General features: G+C 40.6%; 1 protein-coding gene across 2 annotated transcripts in view; it reads left to right on the top strand.

Annotated features, from left to right (window-relative positions):
* Borcs5 (BLOC-1 related complex subunit 5) overlaps positions 1 to 20,758 on the top strand; it is an 83,858-nt gene that overhangs the window by 37,966 nt on the left and 25,134 nt on the right. For both annotated transcript variants that reach the window (XM_048432423.3, XM_087904049.1), the window contains exon 3: positions 14,812 to 14,969. In XM_048432423.3, coding sequence (XP_048288380.1) covers positions 14,812 to 14,969 — 158 coding nt within the window. The remainder of the gene's footprint in view (positions 1 to 14,811; positions 14,970 to 20,758) is intronic.

The raw sequence follows: 20,758 nt of genomic DNA, 5'->3' as shown, positions 1-20,758 counted from the left end.
GCATCTATTAGCTCTTTCTTACAGTACTCAAACAGAAATATCTTTTCAGGAGTTAAAATTGGTCAGGTCATCTAGTGATGTTATCCTTTTTTAGTAACTCAGGGGCAGTGTTCTGTCTTGCTGTGACTGCCTGGAAAGTTTTTTTGTGCACACGTATAGGGCCTTAGGTCATAGAAATGTTTCAGAAGATCTGCGGATACATCAAGAACATGGGAAGAACAAACAGAAAGAAGTTAATCATCTTTGTTGCTTCAGAACTGAGCAAACGTTTGGGGAGAGCGAGGTTCATGCTGGACATCACTGAATAAGAATGAGTTGATGTCACAGTTGGCCAGAAGCAACTTTTTTTTTTTTTTTCATACAAATAGAACAACATGGTGGGGAGGAGAGAGTGAAAGCAAAGGGAAAAGATTTCTAGGGGAAAATAAGCTGGAGAAGGAACGTGAAGAATGGTTTACTTGTGAGTAGAGTTACTGTGGTATTGAAGCCATGCTTTTCTACCAGGAGGAGTCTGCCCTTAGACAGAAGCTGAGGAAGGAGGGATGTGTACTGGTCCTCTCCTGTCTCGGAGAGCTGCTGCGTGCTGATCCCTGAAGAGGGCTATGAAATTGTCTTTACTCTTTGTCTAGGATGAATGGTCTGTGTTGCTCTTTTTGTTCAAAATAGTCCTGCAATAATGACAGTGAAGAAGCCTCTGAACTATATTTTAGCATGTGTTTTCAAACCCTGGAGGAAGTACCACCACCTCTACTCTCTCCCAGTTCTAGGTTATTGGAAATTTGGAGGTCAGATTCAGGTGCCTCATTGTCCATATTTCTAAAACACAGCAGTATCAGTGTTGACCAAATATAGGGTAAAGTTACCTAGTGTGATCTGACTCAATACATGGCCATGGCCCATTTTTAGAATGGAGGAGTAGGTTGCAGTTGCACATACCACTGGCATCTTGGTAAAAAATGGTAAAAAAAAAAAAAAAACCCACTAGTTTTCATTGTGTGTGCACTGTGCTGTGTTTTGGAACTAGTGAGTTTCTCTGCTCACTAAATACCAGTAGTGTCCCCAGTTCTGTGACAGGAGAGGCTCTCATTCTTTGGGATTTTCTCGAGAGTCAGGGGAAACTGAAGACAGGATATCATACCTGTTATATTTCAAGTGTGCAATTTTAAGAAATTTTAGGAAATTGCACACTTGAAATATAACATAGCCTTCATTTGGAATGGATTTTATTTCTGAAAAAAAAAAACTGGATAAAATAGTTTGAAAAAATGGATGGCAGAAAAGACATTGTCAGGAAAGAGAGAAAAAGGTTCATAGCTTCTTAAGTAGCCTATTGTGTCCCAGCCTGCACCAATTGTCTAGTCCTGTGGGTGATTCCTCCATGGTGGAGACAAAGGATTTGAGGAAACAAGAGATCCAGGACTTGGGGAAAAGGCAGGCATGATGAAGCAATTGGGATTGATATGAGAGAGACAGAAAAATAGTGAAAGATGGGGAAAAAAGAAACTTGAGGTTTCTTGTGATGTTGTCAAGCTTAGGACAGTGGTACTTTTGGAACAATTTGAAATGCCATAGATCTAGTGTTTCTAAGAGAAAACCCTCTGAGCTAATGATACCTGCACATCAGAATACAGTATTTAATGTCCCTTTGCAGGCTTCAGCTTATAAGCATAACCATCAAAAGACATGTGTCTTCCTAGATGTTAAACCACCATTTAGTACACTGTGTCTTTGCCTTCATTGTGGTTTCTAGGTCTCAGCAGCCATTTACCCTGAGATTTTACCAAGTCTGACCCTGAGAGTCATAGTTTCCCACCCATCTAGACTTTCTGAAAGTCATGTCATGCATTATTGGAAAAGCTATGTACAAACACTAGTCAAACATTAGCTTCAAATTTGCCAGATGAAATGCTATTAAATAAGATGCACAAATAAAGGAAAAAATTGTGAAATATGAGCAAGTCTCCCTAATCTTTGTTATCAACTACAACTTATAACCTTGGTTTTGCACTAGGGCCTAATTGAGCCTAAGAACATTTCTTGGACTGCTTCCCAGAATTCATTCGGTTCTGCAGACAGACCTTCATTTGCATGCTTAGTACTGAGTTTTAAGACATTGGCTGGTTGTCACTGTTGCAGTCTTTCTTCAAGTGAAAGTCTTGTTTGTGTCACAGGCTATTTCTCTGAACACCCAGTGTGTCACCATCTCATTAACTGTCCAAGATTGCTAACTCTTACCACAAATAGAAATTACCTGGTCGACCACATGACTAAAGAGAGTTCATAGTTAGCCCCAGATGTTGCCTAGGGCTGAGGGCAAGTGTACCAAACCCTCCTTGGGAAGTGGCACCATGGCTTGCATCAATATAAACTCTTATATCCCAGAGTTTAAGAATTCCTGTTGTGGACAGAGAGCCTTGTCCTCAACAGAGATTGCCTTGATAGGGATCACTAATGCTTATCATAGTATTATTTAAAACTTCTCTTTCATTTGTAGTATCTTGACATATAGAAGAGGTAACAGATGCTCTCTGTTAATTCATTTTATCCGATTTTAGTAATTTTGCCATATTTGTTTTAGATCCTTTGTCCCTTCAAGGGAAAATAGAGAAACAAATAAATTTAAATGTCTCATCTCACGAGTAATAGCTAATTTTGATTGTCAGCTTGATTAGATTAAGAGACTCTTAGAGGCCAGGTGGCTTATACCTGTAACGTAATCATTAGGAGGTAGAGACAGGATTGGGAGTTCAAGACTAGCTTCAGCAAAAGCAAGTTTGAGGCCAACTTGTGGTACATGAGATACTGTCTCGAAAACAAACTGTAATAGTAGAGAATTAATTAATTCGTTCTATGGCTTTCATTTTGTCCCAACATTTTCACTTTGCTTCACTTAATTTACCCTTCAAAGTGGTTATGCCGATTCATACCCTTGCTTCCTATGTTGAGTTCCTGTTGTCCCATGCCTTCAATAAAAGCCGATATTGTCCAGCTGTTCCATGCTTACCAATTAATTTAAAGGTAGCAATGTGCTTAGCAACCACCACAAACACAGGCTGATATAAACCTGACTTTGTAATTCCAGCCATCTCCTTTGAAAGGATTTATTTTACTTCCTGTGTCACAAATCTAAGGTAACTATTACGTAGCTTTCCATGCTCATGTTTCGATAACAAAAGACTATGATTACTTTAAAGAAATGGGGAAACAATTACAAAAAATAAAATTAAAAAATTCTACCATATAGGAATAATCATTAACATTTTGTTATATGTTTCCTACTTGTCATATGGACAGACACTAGGGCATGCATTTGCTTATAGTTCGAATTGTACTGAATGTGTATTTTATGTCATAGTTTTGATTAAAATTGCATTCTGGCTTTCTCCATATCATTTGGATATTATATGAAAACACCAGCTTAATAGCTAACTTTGGACAAATATATTAGTTTAATCATTCTCTTGTTTGAGGACATTCAAGTAACACTGGAGCCTAAAAAAAAATCTGGCTGTGTACATCCTCATATATGTTTGTTTCTCTGGGATAGCTCAGTAGGAGAGGCCAGGGAATGTTGACAGATTTGGATCCAATAGGTTGTGAGCACAGCTTCCAGAAAGGAAAACACGCTGAGAGAGGAAAAAAACATGCTTCAGAAGCAGGGCATCCATTCACCTCTCCTGTTTGAGTTGAGTGGTAAATCTGTCTCTGGCTTCAGTCTGGAGATCCTTTTGTTACTAGGGGCAGTGCTAGAGTGAAACTCCACCCTTCTTCTAGCTCCAGAAAGTTGTCTTGTAGCAAACAAGGTTCATAGGATCTTAGCCCGAAGGCACTTTGTTTTTGACTTGAGTGATATGCTAATTATTTCTTCCTTCCTCCCTCTCTTCCTCCATCCCTTTCTAAAAAAGATTTGCTTTATTATCTTTTAATGTGTATGTATGTATGTATGTATGTATGTGTGTGTATGTATGTATGTATGTGTGTGTATGTATGTATGTGTGTGTATGTATGTATGTGTGTGTATGTATGTATGTATGTATGTATGTATGTATGTGTGTATGTATGTATGTTTTTCTGCGAACGAGTGCAGAGGAAGCCAGAAGATCTCTTAGAGCTGCAGCTACAGGAGATTGTGAGGCACCCAGTGTAGGTACTGGGAACTGCACTCAGGTCCCCTAAAAGAGCAGGAAGCACTCTTAGTCCCTGAGCCTCTGAGAGAAGGCTTTTTCCTCAATGCTCTAACAAAAGCAAGTTAAAGAGGAATTGGTTTACCTTACACTGGCTCACAGTTTGAAGATACAATTCATCAAAGCAGGGAAGGCAAGGCAGCAGCTGGGCCCGTTGTATCCAGCCAGGAAGTGCTTGTTCTGGCTTGCTTCTTCCTTTTTATTCAGTCCTGAAATGTTGGTGTCTGAATTTAGGGTAGATTTTTTCACCTCATTCCTAACCCAATTTAGAAACTCCCTTATAGCCTTGCCCAGAGTCCTATTTGGTTCTAAGACCTGTCAAGTTAACAGTATTAGCCATCACAGATGTCTTTTTTGGAATTCCTCATTGAAGTGGGCTGTTGGCCTTGTGTGGCCAGAGAGCTCATTGAAATGTCCTTATTGGACAACTTTGAATCTTTTCCTTCAGATGAACCTAAATCTGATTTTATATAGTCTTCACTGAGTCTTATTTTATAATGAAAGACTTCCTGGGGTTGAAGGTGTGGTTTAGAGGTAGAGTACACATTTATGCACAAGGCTTTGGGGGTCAATGCAAATTCTCCTCAAGGCTCCCTAAAATAATTTTGGAAATATACTTTATGTATTTTTGTATTGGTTTCTACTGTTATCAGAATAAACATACATGTGTTTGGATGGCTTGCTTTTAAATTCATAAAAATTTTACATTTATTTTTTATTATTTTCTGTAAGAGTACATGCCTGCATGTGTACCTGTATGAGTGTATGCCCACTTACATATGTTTCCGTGGTCAGAAGAGAGCACATCCTCTAGGACTGGAGCTACAGACACTTGTGAGCTGCCTTGTGTGTGCTGGGAATACAGTACTCTTAACTGCTGAGCCAACTCCCCAGCCTACTTCTATGAAATTCTTTATTTTCTTCCAATGTATTTTGTTTTATCTTGTTTCTAGAGGAAATTTTATACACAAATATTGGTAGGATAGGAAAACTTTCTATGTACTTTCATACTGAATGAGTAAACAGGTCCCAAAGTGTGTTATAGAAGTCATCTATAAGAAGTGGTTTGAGTGCACACACTTCTCCTTTTCCATTGACAATAGAAACTACCCTTTCCTGTCTTCCCTTTCCTTTCTTGGTTGAAGATGTTACATAGATGATCTCATCTAATGGCTTCGTAAGTATCTGGGTCAGCATTTCCTCATTTGCTAACGAGAGTTGCCGTGACTGAAAGAGTAGTTAGAGCTGAAATTTAAACACAAGTTTAGTTCTAATGCCTGTTGATGTAATCAGTTTGCAAACCTGTTTCCCTAACCTTAATTGCTTTAACTTCAGCGTGGATTTTATACATGTGCCTGTTCAAAATACCTGTTTTAGATTGCTTAGTCACTTTGTTACCCTGGCAGCATGACTGTGGTTTCGGGAGATAGCTGGCTTCTGCTTGCTTCTCCTTGTCACTCTCACCTGCTCTGGGGACATCAAAATATAACCTCTATGGTGGCCCAGCTCTCCCTGTCTCTTTGTAATGCCTCTCCACTTCTGGAGAAACTGAAGCACGAAAGGAAAGAAGGGTGAGTTACAGAGCATCACGTGATGTTTCTTCTTAATGTTATTGACCCACATTTTCTACAAAGAAGCATGTTTTCACAGCTGTGTGCCGTAGGGACAGTGGGGGGCAAATCTGAATCTTTTTAGCTCAAGTGTTTTTACAGATAGAGTACTGATGCATGTGTTCAGGGACTTAGAATTTGGAATCCGGTTCTTCCAGCACGACCATGGGGATCTTTGTGTTTATGGTTTCATAGAGATTCAGATATGTTATCACAGTGAACTTGGGGCCAGGGGTCAGAGAACTAGCCAAAGGACCTGCTAGATGTGTTGTTTATTGCTGTAGATCACTCAGGCTCTGACTGGATGATGACGGGATGTATTTGTGTGTTTCCATGTGGTTGCTAGGGGAAGGAGCAAAGTTTAATATGTGGTCCTGTTGATCTTCAGTATCATTTTATATTGTGGTTCCATATAACTGCTTTTCTGCATCTTCAAAGGCTGCAGTCAAACAATTTATAGATAAGGTCTCACTTAGAAACTACACATATCTTCAAGTAAGGGTGACATAAGCTTACTTCAGAGACAGGAATGAGTTCATTTCTTTGCTATATAATAGGAGTAAAATGTGTGTCATACACTCTGGGTGTGGTGGGGGCACACCTATAATCCCAGCACTTAGAAAGCTGAAGCGGGAGGATTGCAGCAGACTCATAGGATTGCCTGGGCCACATAGTGAGCTCCAGGCCAGCCTGGGCTGGGTTACAGAGTGAGACCCTGTCTGAATCTTTCTCTCTGACTCTTTCTCAGTCTCTCTCTGTCTCTCTGTCTCTCTCTTTTTCTTTGTCTCTCTCTCTCTCTTTTTCTTTCTCTCTCTCTCTCTCTCTCTCACACACACACACACACTCTTTCTCACACACACACACACACACACACACACACACACACACACACACACACATGTGCAGCTGCTCAAAGAATAAATAAACTTAAACCCAGAGCTTTGCTTGAGCAAATGGAGTGGGATGGTGGGTAGTTAAGCTTCTTAGATGTTGGTTGTTTGAGCCCTGGCCCAAGAGAATGTTGCTCAGTCTGTTTGTGCTGCTCGAATGAAATACCTAAGAATGCATACTTTATAAGGAACAGACATTTAGTTTTTACAATTTTAAAAGCTGGGCTACCTAAGATCCGATGCTCACAGCTGTTTAGTGAGGACTCAGGGCTCAGGCTTTGCTCTGACCCTATCCCACAGAAGCTGAAAGACAGTAAGAGACTTCCTCTGTTGAGCCCTTTAAGAAAGGAACCTCATTGCCTAGTCACCTTATAAAGGCTCTACTTCCGTATACTGTTACAAGTTTGGAGGGGACATATTCAAACTTATACTAAACACCTAGTGTGTAGATAACCCTGCCTTTAGAAATCTGGGGGGGGGGGGGCTGGAGAGATGGCTTAGCAGTTAAGAGCACTCACTGGCTGTTCCTCCAGAAGACCCAGGCTCAGTTCTCAACCCCAACATGGCAACTCAAAGCCATCTGTAAATCCAGTTCCAGGGGATGTGATACCCTCACACCAATGCACATAAGAAAGTAAAATAAATTATATTAAAAAATGAAAACTTGATGAGACTAGAGAGATCTCAGTGGTTAAGAACACTTGCTGCTCTTTCATAAAACTGGGATTTGGTTCCCAGACTTAGAAACACCTGTAACTTCACTTCTGGGGCTTCTAATACCCTTTGGCTTTTGAAGGCACCAGATACATACATGGTGCAATGCATATATTCAGACAAACATTATTATGCATAAAACAGCAAAAATAACCAGGCATGGTGGTGCATCCCTTTAATCCCAGCACTGGGGAGGCAGGGGCTGGTGGATCTCGGTGAATTAGAGATCTGTATAGCAAGTTTCAGGTCCACCATGAATATACAGTGAAATACTGTCCCATATACATATATATGTATATATGTGTTACATATATGACAGCCATGAATATATATCATATATATGTATGTATGACTATTGTATATATATGCACACACAAAGAAAAAAATGAATTTTTGTGGGCCAATGGATAAAGACACCTTTTTCAAGGCTGATGGCGTGAGTTAAGTCCCTGGAACCCACATGGTGAAAGGAGAGAATAAATTCCCCACGTTGCCCCCTGACTCCAAACATGAGCCCTGGGATATTTGTGCCCCTCCCCACAGAAAATAAATAAAATGTAAAAAGAAAATTAAAGAAAGTGAAAATAATAGAAGTTGAATATTGGAAGAAAGCCTGGTTCAAGAACTCTGTTTCCAGGCAAGGAAATGTAATTTTCATTTTGTTTCCTGTTGATCACCTTTCCTAGCTTGGCCTTCTTATTACAGGAGTATTGTAGAACGTGTTTACTTAGTGAAATCTAAAATTAATTGTTTAGACTTTCCTTTGGGCTGCCTGCTCACAAAAAAAAGAGACACAGAGACTGATAGTAATTATGAAAGCTCAGCCTCAGTTTAGGCCTATTTCTTATTAGCTCTTAGAACTTAACCCATTTCTGTTAATTTACTTTCTGCCTCGTGACTTTATTACCTCATCTCTGCACTGCCCATCCTGCTTGCTCTTGGTGTCTCCTGGCATCTCCACCTTCTTCTTCCCAATATCCTCTGTGTCTAGAAATCCTACCTAGTTACTGGCTGTTCAGCTTTTAATTAAACCAATCAGAGCGACACATCTTCACAATGTATAAAAAGATTTTTTTGCACGACAATCAAGCTGACTTAGCGTTAGCTACACATAGCCTACCATGTTATCATGTCACTCCTTCTCTGAGGTTGGCTTCGATGACTTCAGCCCATGCCCAGTGTTATGCAGCATCATGACTGTCACCCTCCACTTTTCCACAATCTCAAACTGGACTCTGAAGCCATTAACCTCCAAAGTCCATCTACTGTGGCAACCGTTATTCTCTTTCCTTTCTCTAGGAGTTTCACTATTCTGTGAACTTCATGAAAATGGAATTGTTCTTTTCTAGCTTAATTCAACTAATGAAATGTTTTGAAGGTTCACTAAGTTTGAGTAATGTTCTGAGACAAACCTCAGGAATCAGGTCTCTCCTTCCACCCTGTCCCTCATCAGCCTTATGCTCATTAGACAAGGCCTTTGCTTCCTCCTGTGAGTTAACTCCTAAGTACTTCAGGCGTTTGATATGATTGCCATTGACCCCGCTTTCTTGAGTTCTGTGCTTTGTGGGGTTTGCATTATTAGTACAGAAATGCAACTGACTTTCACATTGACTTTGCATCATCTTACTTTACTGCATTTTGTTTATTAATTCCTATACTATTTAGGGACTTCTCCATATAAAACCATCCCCATGATCAGACGCTACTTTATTCCAGTTTGAACACCTGTTTTTTCTTTCCTTGCTTAATGGTTCTGGTTGGAACTCTAGTACCATGCTGGGTAGAAGGACCAAAAAAAAAAAAATGGGGTTACTACTTTGTTTCTGATCTCATGTCTGGTCTTTTTCCTCGGGGATCATTTTTTTTTATATATTATATTTCAGCCACTTGTCAGCTTTGTCCTTTGGAGTTCTCCCTCTTGGAGGCATCATACTATCGTACTACTACTTTGCCTTTTTTTGGGGGGGGGGCTCCTGTGCCCCGTTGTTGCCATTTTGCACTTGGCCATCCAGTTGTCCCTTCTTTCTGCCCTGTTTTGTGTGATTTTTTTTTCCTAAGGAGATCTCATGCAGTCCTGGCTGATCTTGAAGTTGCTGTGTAGCCAAGGCTGGCCTTGATCTGATTGTCTTTTCCCATCTCCCAAGTGCAGGGCTTATGTCACGTTTTGTTGGATTAGTTACGTCTGGCATCTTTTATAGATTGTATGTTTTATGTATTATTGACTGGCCCTTTTAAGATTTATTTTGAGAAATTCCTCTTTAAGTTGGATTTTTAAAGTTATTTTTAATTTTAGCTCCTATTCTAATTTGCCTTCTTTACCTTTTTTTGGTTTATTGTTTGTTCATTTGCATTTTGGTTTTTCAACACAAGGTTTCTCTCTGTAGCCCTGGTTGTCCTAGAATTTACTCTGTAGACCAGGCTGACCTTGAACTCAGAAATCTGCCTGCCTCTGCCTGCCAAGTGCTGGGATTAAGGTGTGGGTCACCATTGCTGCCCGGCAATATATTTTTTTTCCTTCATGTATTTAATGTCTGCTTCTTCTAGTGGTCACTTTGGAAAGTGGAATTGTATTTTTGGTATTTCCTACAAGGCTAGTACACAGTGATATGTGCCTAGCACACATCACACACACATACACACACACTCACACTCACACTCAGTATGATAAGCTATCTCAGCCCTACAGACAGATTTTGTAACCCTGCTTTTTTGACTCCTGCAGTAGTTGGGAGCTGGGGATTTTGGAAGAGAGAGTAAATATGTATAAGTGGCAAATGTGATGTGTCAGATGTAGCACCATGTAATTGTCACAGGCCATGCAGGGCTCAAGTGTGGAGAAGTGTGATGACTCCACCACCATTACATAGCACTCAGTGCAGTCTCTGGATTATTCCGAGTCTACCTAACCACAGAGCTCACACCTTTGCCATATCTCTCAGTGTCTGTTTCCCACGAGATGAATTCAAATAGAGAACAAGCCTGTGAGCCTGGAGATGGTTCAAGAAATGAGAGGACTCGAATATTTGACTTAGTTATTGGGATGAAAAGGGAGATGGTGAAATGCTAAGTTCTTAACTGGAGGGGACCTTTCTTGATGGCACTGAGGTATATGATTTGTGCCCACTGATCACCTGTGGAAAAGCTGGATGTACTCTGGCAGCCACTGTTCTTGTTTCTCTGGTCCATATGCCATGTCCAGATAAGCACTGACACTTGGCTGAAGGAGGAGTTTCCCATGTCCTGCCCTGCCGCAGATTCCCTTAAGGACTGAGTGCCACTTCAAAGTTTTTGATTTTTTTTTTTCGTTTGGATTTCTTTTTTTCTTTTCTTTTTTTTTTTTTTACTTTTGGTTTTCCAAGACAGGGTTCCCCTATATTACAGTCCTGTCTGTCCTAGAACTCTGTAGACCAGGCTGGCCTCGAACTCACAGAGATCTACCTGCCTCTGCCTACCTAGTACTGGATTAAAGGCACGCACTACTTTTGTCTGGCACTGATAGGAATTCATACAGCCCAGGCTGCAACTTGCTGTGTAGAAAGGATGACTTTGAACTCCTAGTCTTCTTGCTTCTACCTACAAAATGATGCTGGGATTCTAGTCTTGCCCACCATGTCTTGATGTGGGGAAGTCCTTCTGTATATATGTTGCTTTTATTGGCTAACGAGTAAAACTGTTTCGGCCAGTGGCTTAGCAGAGTAAAGCCAGGCGGGAAATCCATACAGAGATGCAGAGAGAGAGTAGGTGGAGTCAAAGAGACATCATGTGCTGCCGAAGGAGAACAATGCAGCCTGAACACCAGAACCTTACCAGTAGGCCACAGCCTTGTGGTGATCCACAGATGAATAGAAATGGGTTAATTTAAGATAGAAGAGTTAGCCAGGACTATGCCTAAGCTTTTGGTCAAGCAGTATTGTAATTAATATAGTTTCTGTGTGGTTATTCGGGTCTGGGAGACCGGGAACGGACGAGCAGTCTCTGTTTACAAAGCCTAGTCTATGCATGAACCTGGGCTTTGTGCATACTCGTCAAGTGCTGGACCAGCTGAGCCACCTCTCAGCCCCACCACCAGCCCTACCATTCTTAGAAAGGGAGGAGTAGGACTGATGAGATGGGAAAGCAGGGTCAGGCACTTAGTCTACTTACACACACACACACACACACACCACAATAAAGGCAAGAAAACAGCTTTGGTTAGAAAGGCAAGAGCAGGGGCTGGGGAGTTGACTCCTGGGTAAAGTGCATGCTGCACGACCATGAAGACCTGAGTTGGGCTCCTAGAACTTACAGAAAACGACAGGTGTGACATTAGCAAGATGATCCAGCAGGTAAAGGTGCTTACTGAGAGCTGTACGCAGCTTGTGTTTGATTCCTAGGACCCATTTAGTGCTGGGTGAGACAGACTATAGAGCTATTGACAGTTGATGGCTACTAGAGAAGGGAGTCAGTTTTCATTCGTGGTGTGGTTCCTGGTTGGTTGACCAGGTTCCAGTGGATGATCCCACACTCATAGGTACATAAGCAGAACTAATTGAATTCAATGGGTTACTTATAAAAAAGACAAGAAGTTAGGAGGGACATAAGAAGAAGGTCTGAAAGCAATGAATATTATCAAAATTCATTTTATGCATGAATGAAATTCTCAAAATATTAATAAAAATATTAAAAGCTAAAGAAGTTTTAAAGGTTTATATCAAACAAGTTGTCCTCTGACCTTCATAGTAGTACTGAGTAGTACGCGTAGTAGGATGTGCACACACATAGCGCCAGATGTGGTGCACACCTATAATCCTAGTGCTGGGATGTGGAAACAGGTATCTGTTGGATTTCAAATGGCAATTTGGTGAGGACCACTAGCATTTAGCTCAAACAGAGGGGGTTCTTTTCATTTTTTATAGCATGTTACTTAATTATACCTTTCCAGTAACTTTTGCCAAAGTATTAGAGTCTACTTTCTAGATTCTGTCATTTTAAAAATATGTGTCCAAAATTATACTGTTAATTTCTAATTTTACAACTAAGCTCTCAGGGTTGAGACATTCAGTTTGGCAACGGCCTAATTTAATAAGCACATGGCTCTGTACTATATTTTATGTTTTAACTCTTATGATGTTTAACATAAAATAACTCAGAAAAATGAGAACTGAATTTCTAGCCCCTATGATTTTTCCCCTTAGCACTTTTATATTAAGAGATCAGTATAGTTGGCAATTTGTTGGCTCTATTAATGTCTCTCTGGATCCCTACCTCACACAGTCCTGGGAGCCCACTCCTCATCTTTGTATAAAAAGAGTGGCTTCAACATGTTCTTAAGAAATATGGTCAATGTTTGCCCTTTGCAAGCACCACGTAATAAATGGAATCCATTAGCCCAGGTCTGAGCTCAGTACACACGGGCAGATGTCTTTTATGTAGTGAGGTATCATGATATCTGCTTTTATTATTATTATTATTATTTTGCTTTCTGGCTTTTTGATTTTTCCAAGACAGGGTTTCTCTGTGTAGCCCTGGCTGTCCTGGAACTCACTCTGTAGACCAGGCTGACCTCAAACTCAGAGATCCACCTGCCTCTGCTTCTGAGTTCTGAGATTAAAGGTGTGTGTTACCACTGCCTGGATAATGTCTGCTTTTTTTTTTCCTTTAATGACTCAGAAAAGGTCTGGGTATTATAAAATGTGACTTGTGGAATATAGATGTGTTTGGGTATTCTTTTACTTCCTGGTTTCCTATAGTTTGAAAATTATATTTGCAATAAAAGGTAAAAAAGGAAAATCCTACTTACAAATTAATTATTAAAACATGAATTCTACCCTGGAATATAATTCATTCTTTATTTTGTTTGACATGATCTCGTGTATCACAGGTTGACCTTGGATTCATTATGTAGTTGAGAATGCACTGAACTTCTGATCCTCATGCTTCCACCTCCAAAGCTGAGTCCCATGAGGATGTGAGCACTGTGTAGCAGGTCTGAGGATTCTCGACACAGCACAGCTGCATGGCCCACTGCACATCATCCCGCCAGGGAAAACCCTTGGGCGAATTCCCATGTATGAGAGCAGCAAGGGCCCGATGGTGGAAGGGAGGCTGAGTTTTGGCATGGGAGGCCCAGCACATGCCCAGGGTCATGCGTGTTTGATATTCCTTGTGCTCTAGTGTAAGAACAGCACAGCATGGCAGAATGGATGATTCTCAGAATGTGCCAGCTGGGGGGCAGATGTCACAGGATCCCCAAGACCCTACAAGGGAGTCTTTGAGGTCAAACTATTTTTGTGATAACACTTGAACATAATTTGCACACCAGTGCCAATCTTAGAAGTGTATCGTGGATGTGTATAGTGGAGTTCCTCAGAGACTCTGTGAGGAGAGATGCTGACTTACAAGCAGGGGAGCTAAGAGGATCCAGCACTTTCTATTAAGCAAACCACTAAAAAGACCTGTGAAAATATAAACCAGTATCACCCTTCGACTTTTATGTTTTGGAAAATAAAAATATTTTCCTCAAAATAGGTTATATGTTAACCTGTGACATGTTAACTATTATTTTAAATATTTGTGAGAAGCATACATTTATTTAACACTAAAGAATTTCATTTCATCAGTCTTAACTTTTAATAGGTTAACAACAGTAAATACAATGTCAGTAATTCTTGAGAATATATAGGAGGGGCTTGCTTCATACCACACTTGCATTGCCTTGGTAACCAAATGTCCATGGGCTTAAGTTCTCGTCAGTACTTCTGACCATAGGCATAGGCAAGTGTAGTAGCCTCTGTAATTGAACTGATTTCTTCTGAAGCAGATTTTACCTGACACATGCCCCTATAGGAAAGCATGGTGGTTCAGTATGAAAGTTTTGAGAACATAGTCCCCTGTGCTTACTGATGTTCTACAGCTAAGCCAACCAATGTTAGGAAAAGACACAGCATTTCAGGCCTGTAACTGGCAGTCTGTCTTTTGTTTTAATTTTGGTATCATATACTAGTAATTTTCTTATACATTTTCTCAGGTAGCCATATTAGTAACCAATAGTAATTAAAATTAAGTAAATGCATCTTTCATCCTTTTCAGTCAAGAAGAGATATGTCTTCCTAATACACTGAAGTAGTGCACTAAGGCTAGGAGCACTGTCTGAGGGAAGCCACTGCTCGTTTTGTGATGATCAGAGAGTTGCTCAGCCTCTCTGTGTCCTGGCTCTGTCATGTGGAAAACAGGGCTAAGAAAGTAATGCAGAGGAAGCACACGGTAAAAGTGGCTGGGGAGTGGTTGCTGCGTTGTCAGGGGTAGTTGCAGTGACTTTCATTTGCATAGAGCAAGAGATGCAAAGTTAAGTGTCTCTTTCCCTGCCTCCATGAACTTCAGCCAAGTTTATCAGCAGCAATTCTCATTTCATTTTCCCCTCTCTCTCCTTGGAAGGGCTCTTGAGTGGACAGACGTCCCCAACAAATGCCAAACTGGAGAAGCTGGACTCTCAGCAGGTGTTGCAGCTCTGCCTACGGTACCAAGATCACCTGCACCAGTGTGCAGAAGCAGTTGCTTTTGATCAGAATGCTCTAGTCAAGCGAATCAAAGAGGTAACGTCCTGTGGGGGATACTATCCCAGACTCATGACCGTAGTAAGTCATGCTGGTAAAGAATGGTTCCAGGTGAGAACTGCTTGGGTTTGAATTAAATAAGGTCAGGCTTGTTTAATTTCTCTGAGCATGGGAAATGGACCTAATAGTGGTAGCAAGGCTGAGTGTGACGGGCTGCTCAGTGGCTGTTAGCTGTATTAGTATGTACAAAGTCTTGCCATCGTAAATTTGCTCTAGTTATATCTGTGTTTTTTCTTGTGTATAATTTTTATATTTTTCAAAGTAGATAATTATTTATTTTTAATGTAGGTGACTTGATGTATTCTTTGCTCTTACTTTTCACGGTGTTAGATATAACTTTTTAACCCTAAATGCTTTTGTGACTACAGACACAGTATCATTCATGTGAAATTACCTACAAGCAAAGAGCATGGTACAGGCCTGGGCTGCAGATTTGTTGGGGTACTTCTTGGTTAGCAAGCATGAGTCACTGGGTTCCATCCCCAGACTATGTATGATGCATAGATGTGATCCCAATATGCAGGAGGTTACGACAGGTTCAGAAGTTCAAGGTCATTCCCAGCTACCATAGCAAGTTGGAAGCTAGGCCCTATCAATAAACAAATACATTTAAAAACATGGTACAAATATGTAGTTACCAATAACCATAGTAGGTTCATGGTTTGAGCACTGCAATAATTTATTGACCACACACAGTTTTGAGAGAACTGAGTAATAAGCAAATATACATTCTACAATTTTCAGTCAAGGAAGAACTAATATTCCTACTGTGAGGAAATATGAAGGAAAGTTTGAGAGCTTTATCTAGGAGAAATTGCTCAGGAGGATGGTACCACTGGGTTTGTTCAGTTGGCCATGGGCCATCAACTCTGATAAGATGAACATGAAGAAACAAACAGGTAAAGGGTTGCCAGTCACTATACATTGCTTTCCAATTAGTAATAAAGATAAACAACCAAGTCTGTTCTTAGAGATTCTCACGTAGTCATTTGTTATAGTAGCACTTTTCAATATTTAGCATTATTTTTCATTAAAGATATATGTATTTTTTTCATGAGTAAAAAACTTGGTTATCAAACTTACATCACAGTGGCAAAATACCCAACACAAATTGATTCTGGTTTCAGTACATGGCCACTTGGCTCCACTGTTTCTGGGTCATGGTGAGGCACAGTAGCCTGCAGGAAGCATGTGGTGGAGCAGAAGTGTTCAGCTTGTGACAGCTGAGAGGCAGGGGCCAAGGATAAAGCATCCTTCAAAGGCATGCCTCCAGTGACATATACATCCTACAGCCAGGCCCCCATCTTTCTGTACCTGACATCAAGCTATCAATCTATCAAGGGGTTAATCCACTGATTATGTCAGAGCCCTCACGATCCAGTTACCTTCAGTGATTGGATCCATATGCTGGAGACCAAGTCTCCAAAACAGGAACATTTTGAGGAGGATTTCATGTCCAAATCATAGCAGGTGCTATTATCTGACTCTATTCAATCTGACTTTCCTTGCTGCTTGGCATTGATGTAGCCCTAAATATATTTATTGAGACAGGGTCTCATATAGTATAGGTTGATACATAAGTGAGGATAGCTTTAAACTTCTGGTCCTTCTGCTTCTACTTTCTAAGTGCTAGAATCACAGGTGTGCACCACCACTCCCAGTTTATGCAGTGCTGGGCCTGGAACCTATGGCCTTGGGCAGCCTAGGCAAGTACTCTACCAGTTTAACTATATTCCCAGCCTTGGCCTTTCAAATATTATTTACTTTTCTATAGTATGATCCGCAGAGCTCTTATTCCCAAACGTGAGTATGCATAAGCATCACTTCAATTTGTTCATTTGAATGATGCATTCTCCCTCCCCTAGGGTGTGGCCCATGAATCATTGTTTTAATAAGCTTGCCAAATGATACCTAATGCTGTCCTTCATTAGCTAGGATGTGGGAACCACTGTTATAAAGGGCTACTTTCCAAAACAAGTCCTAAAAACTCATCCCATGTAGGTTAAGCTTCTTGCATATTCATCACCACACCTTGGAAACTCATATCACAGACATTTAAAGTTCTTAGGAGTCTCACAGTAAATATAACCCATACATTCCAAACTAATTTCACCTCAAAACACTTGTCTTAAATAACATCTGTTTACATCTCATAAAAATAAAGCTTCTTATTAGCACATATTCACTTTATAAAATAACCTGCTTCATTATATTTTCATAAATGTGTACCATATAATTTGATCATGTTCACCTCTCAGTTACCCGTGTTTGTTTGTCCCTCTTCATGCCTCTCTTGACCCTTTTCAAGTAGCTTCCTTCCATTTTCTTGTCTTAATGCATTTTCAATAGTATTTTTATTTTTTCTTTAATTTCGGAGATGTATACAATGTATTTTGGATGATACCCATCCCATTTCCCCCTTCTCTCAATGCCCCCAGCACACTTCTAACTTCATGTCTTCCTTTTCTTTCTATGACCCACGGAGTCGCAGTTAGTGCTGCCCATGTGTGCATGGCTGGAGCATGAGCAGCCCCTTCCAGAGCTCCACTCCTGAAGAACAGTGATTTGTCCTCTTCCACGAGACATCAGCTACCAGTATCTCCTCAGCCAGAGATGGGCTTTATGGGACCCTTTCCCATCCATGCTGGAATGTTGACTGCCTTGTTCTTATTTAGATAATCACAGCTGATGTGAGTTCATGAATGCAAGGGCCCTCTTTTACAGCAGTCCTACCCAACCTCTGGCTCTTAGAATCTTTCTGCCACCTCTTTTGTATTGTTTCATGAGCCTTGTGGGAGTAGGAATGATACCTATGTCCATTTAGAACCAAGAACTCCACAGTCACTTACTGTCTGCTGGGACTGATGTAGAAGTTTCTTCCTTTCTAGCTGACTTTCAAAGTACCAGAAGGTGTTATATAGGCTGTTGGGGGATGGGAGTAGGGGGTCAGTCATCAAATCTTACCTAGCTGTGAGCTCTGTGAGCTACAGTACCAACCAGCCAGCAATGTTATGCCTATTGGTACAATAGTAGCATGAATGTGATGGGAGTAGCCAACTATTTTCTGATTGGAAAGTGCTGATGCCCAATCTCTTTCTAAGTTAATTAGACCAAACTCTTTTAAGGGCATAGGCCAGAGGGAAGGGGAAGCTAGGGACTAATATTTTTGAAACTACTCTACATGATTTTCATATGAAGCCAGGTTTGAGAACCAGTGCTTTGGGAGCACTCACATAAACGCATTAAACTGAGTTTAAAATTCTTTTTGAGGAACTTTGAAATTCAGTTTGAGTAGCCAGGATATATTGAGCATCTCCAGTGGAAAATCCATAATCTGAAATGCTCTAAAATTCGAAAGGTTTCCACAAGTGTAAAATCCTACATCTGAATTAATATGATGATTACATTCAATGCACAGGCAGAGGGCTGGGGATGATGTAGCTCAATGAATGAATGGGGATGAGTGCTTGTCTAGTATGGTCAAGGCTCTGAGCTTTATCCCCAGCATTATAAACAAGCAAACAAACACTGCATAGACATGCTAAAATACCATATATAGTCATCTTGAAGCTATGTGTGTAAGATACATATGAAGTATAAATAAATTTCATTTTTAGGATTAGGTCCCATCCACCAGATATCTTAATTATGTTTATGTAGCTATCCCCAAATCAACAATAAAACCTCCTGAAACACTTCTGGCTCCAAGCATTTCAGAGATGGAATAGTCAATCTCTCATCACTCAGGATTATTACAAAATAAGGAACAGTTCTTACAGTGCTGAGCAGTATCTCAGCAGCTCTTAGGGCAGTGGGAGGGACAGTTTCAGGATTTCATTGGTGATGTCATATGTCCTCTGTGTTTCAGCAAGTGAGTGTTAGCAAACCCCTGAAACATGCATCTACCTCTGCTCCCTGCAAACCCAAGGGCTGGGATTAGTCACTCCCAGATGAATAAGACAGAACACATAATTTTGAGCAAGCACAGACTCTCTGCTCTTACCCCAGATGCTTCCTAAAGATTTGGTTGAAAGTGTGAAAAAGTGACATAATGCTGTGTGTGCTGAAAGTTCAGACTTAGTGATCACCAAGAATATGCAGCAAATAAGCAGACACCTATAAAGCTACAGCCCTGTGATCTCTTTGTTCACACCAAAAGGAAGCCAACCTTAACCATTTTTGATTCACATAAAAGAATGTCAAATTTAGATAAGCCTTTAATATGAAAATTGGGTGGTTCTCTTGAATGATAAATTTATGTTTACAAATACATACATCTAAGAAGGGAGAACAAGAATGGAGATGGCTGCCTTCGTAGCCTGTTGGGAGATATGTGAGCACACTGTGAATTCTGAGTTTGCATTTGTATTAATTAAATAAAGTTAACCTTGGGTCAGGAGGCTGTATTAGCAGCTAGTGGACAGAAAGTCATCAGAGAGCACCAGAGGGCACCTGGGGGAGATAGAGAGGCACAGGAAGTGGTAGCATGTGGTTTGGAGTTGTGTAGTTTTTTCTGGTCTGGTGAAGCAGAATCACAGGTTTTCCATGGATGCCAGCAAGGAGAGAGTGTTAGCTAGTTGCTACTTAGCCTCTCTGAGCTCACAGACTTTCACCCCAGCCTTTGACTCTTGAGTCTTATTCATAATTAAAGTGATAGAGGTTCAGTTAAAGCTACTTTTAGTGGCAGTGACAGGGCCTGTGCCTGCGGGAGCAGAATTCTCGCCGGACTAGAGAAGAAGGCCAGTAGCTGTGGAGTTTAATTGCTGGATGAGATAGCAGTAGATTAAGGTGCAGCCACTGTGCCAAAATTAAAACATTTGGTGCCCCATGTGGGGCACCATTTATAGCTGACATTTTCTTTGGGCTACCAACCAGCTTCCAAATAAAGACACAGACTTACTATTAATTATGAATGCTCGACCTTAACTTAGGCTTGTCCCACTAGCTCTTTTAACTTAATGTAATCTGTTTCTCTTCATCTACATTTTGCCTTGGGGCTTTTTACCTTCCTTTCTTTTTGTATGTCCTATTTTTCTGCTTCCTCCATGAAGTAACTGGCTGGCCCCTGTCATCTCCTTGTAATCTCTTTTTCTTTCTCCCTTGAGCCTAAATTTCTCCCACTTACTCTCTCTGCCTGGAAATTCTGCTTATACCTTCTCCCTTGCTATTGGCCATTCAGCTTTTTATTAGACCAGTCAGGTGCCTTAGGCAGGTAAGGTAAAACAACAACACATCTTTGCATAGTTAAACAAATGTTCTGCAACATAAACAAATGCAACACATCTTTACATATTTACATAGTTAAACAAATGCAATACATCTTTGCATAATTAAACAAAAGTTCCACAACAGCCTTATGGTAGATCTTGACCATACACCTGTTGGCTGTGTGGTGGCTCCCTATCCATCACTCAACCAATATTGCTAAGCAACTATGACATACCCACTTAGAGGGAGGTCCCTTGGGGATTAAAGGGAAATGTGACCTAGTCCCTATTCTCTGAAAGATTAGTCTGGTTGAGGAAATGAAAATATACAGGACAAAAATATAAAAGCTACATCACTATCTGTGAAACACTATCAGTGGAGTGTTGTCAATGGGGAATATCCAGTTGCAATGTATAATAGAATGTCTGTGAGAGAGCAAGATACCCTGGGGCAATTGAGGCTAAGTGCAATATCAGAGAAAATGGGTCTTAGGAGAGACATGAGCATAGAGAGGTGGGAGGCAGCGACAGTCTTAGAGGAAAATTAGCTTTGGGACTTCA

Source organism: Myodes glareolus, chromosome 3 (genome assembly GCF_982192425.1).
Source record: "Myodes glareolus chromosome 3, mMyoGla1.1, whole genome shotgun sequence".
Classification (NCBI taxonomy): domain Eukaryota; kingdom Metazoa; phylum Chordata; class Mammalia; order Rodentia; family Cricetidae; genus Myodes; species Myodes glareolus.
The sequence above is the reverse complement of the archived record's forward strand: the minus strand, read 5'-3'. Positions and strand labels throughout refer to the sequence as shown.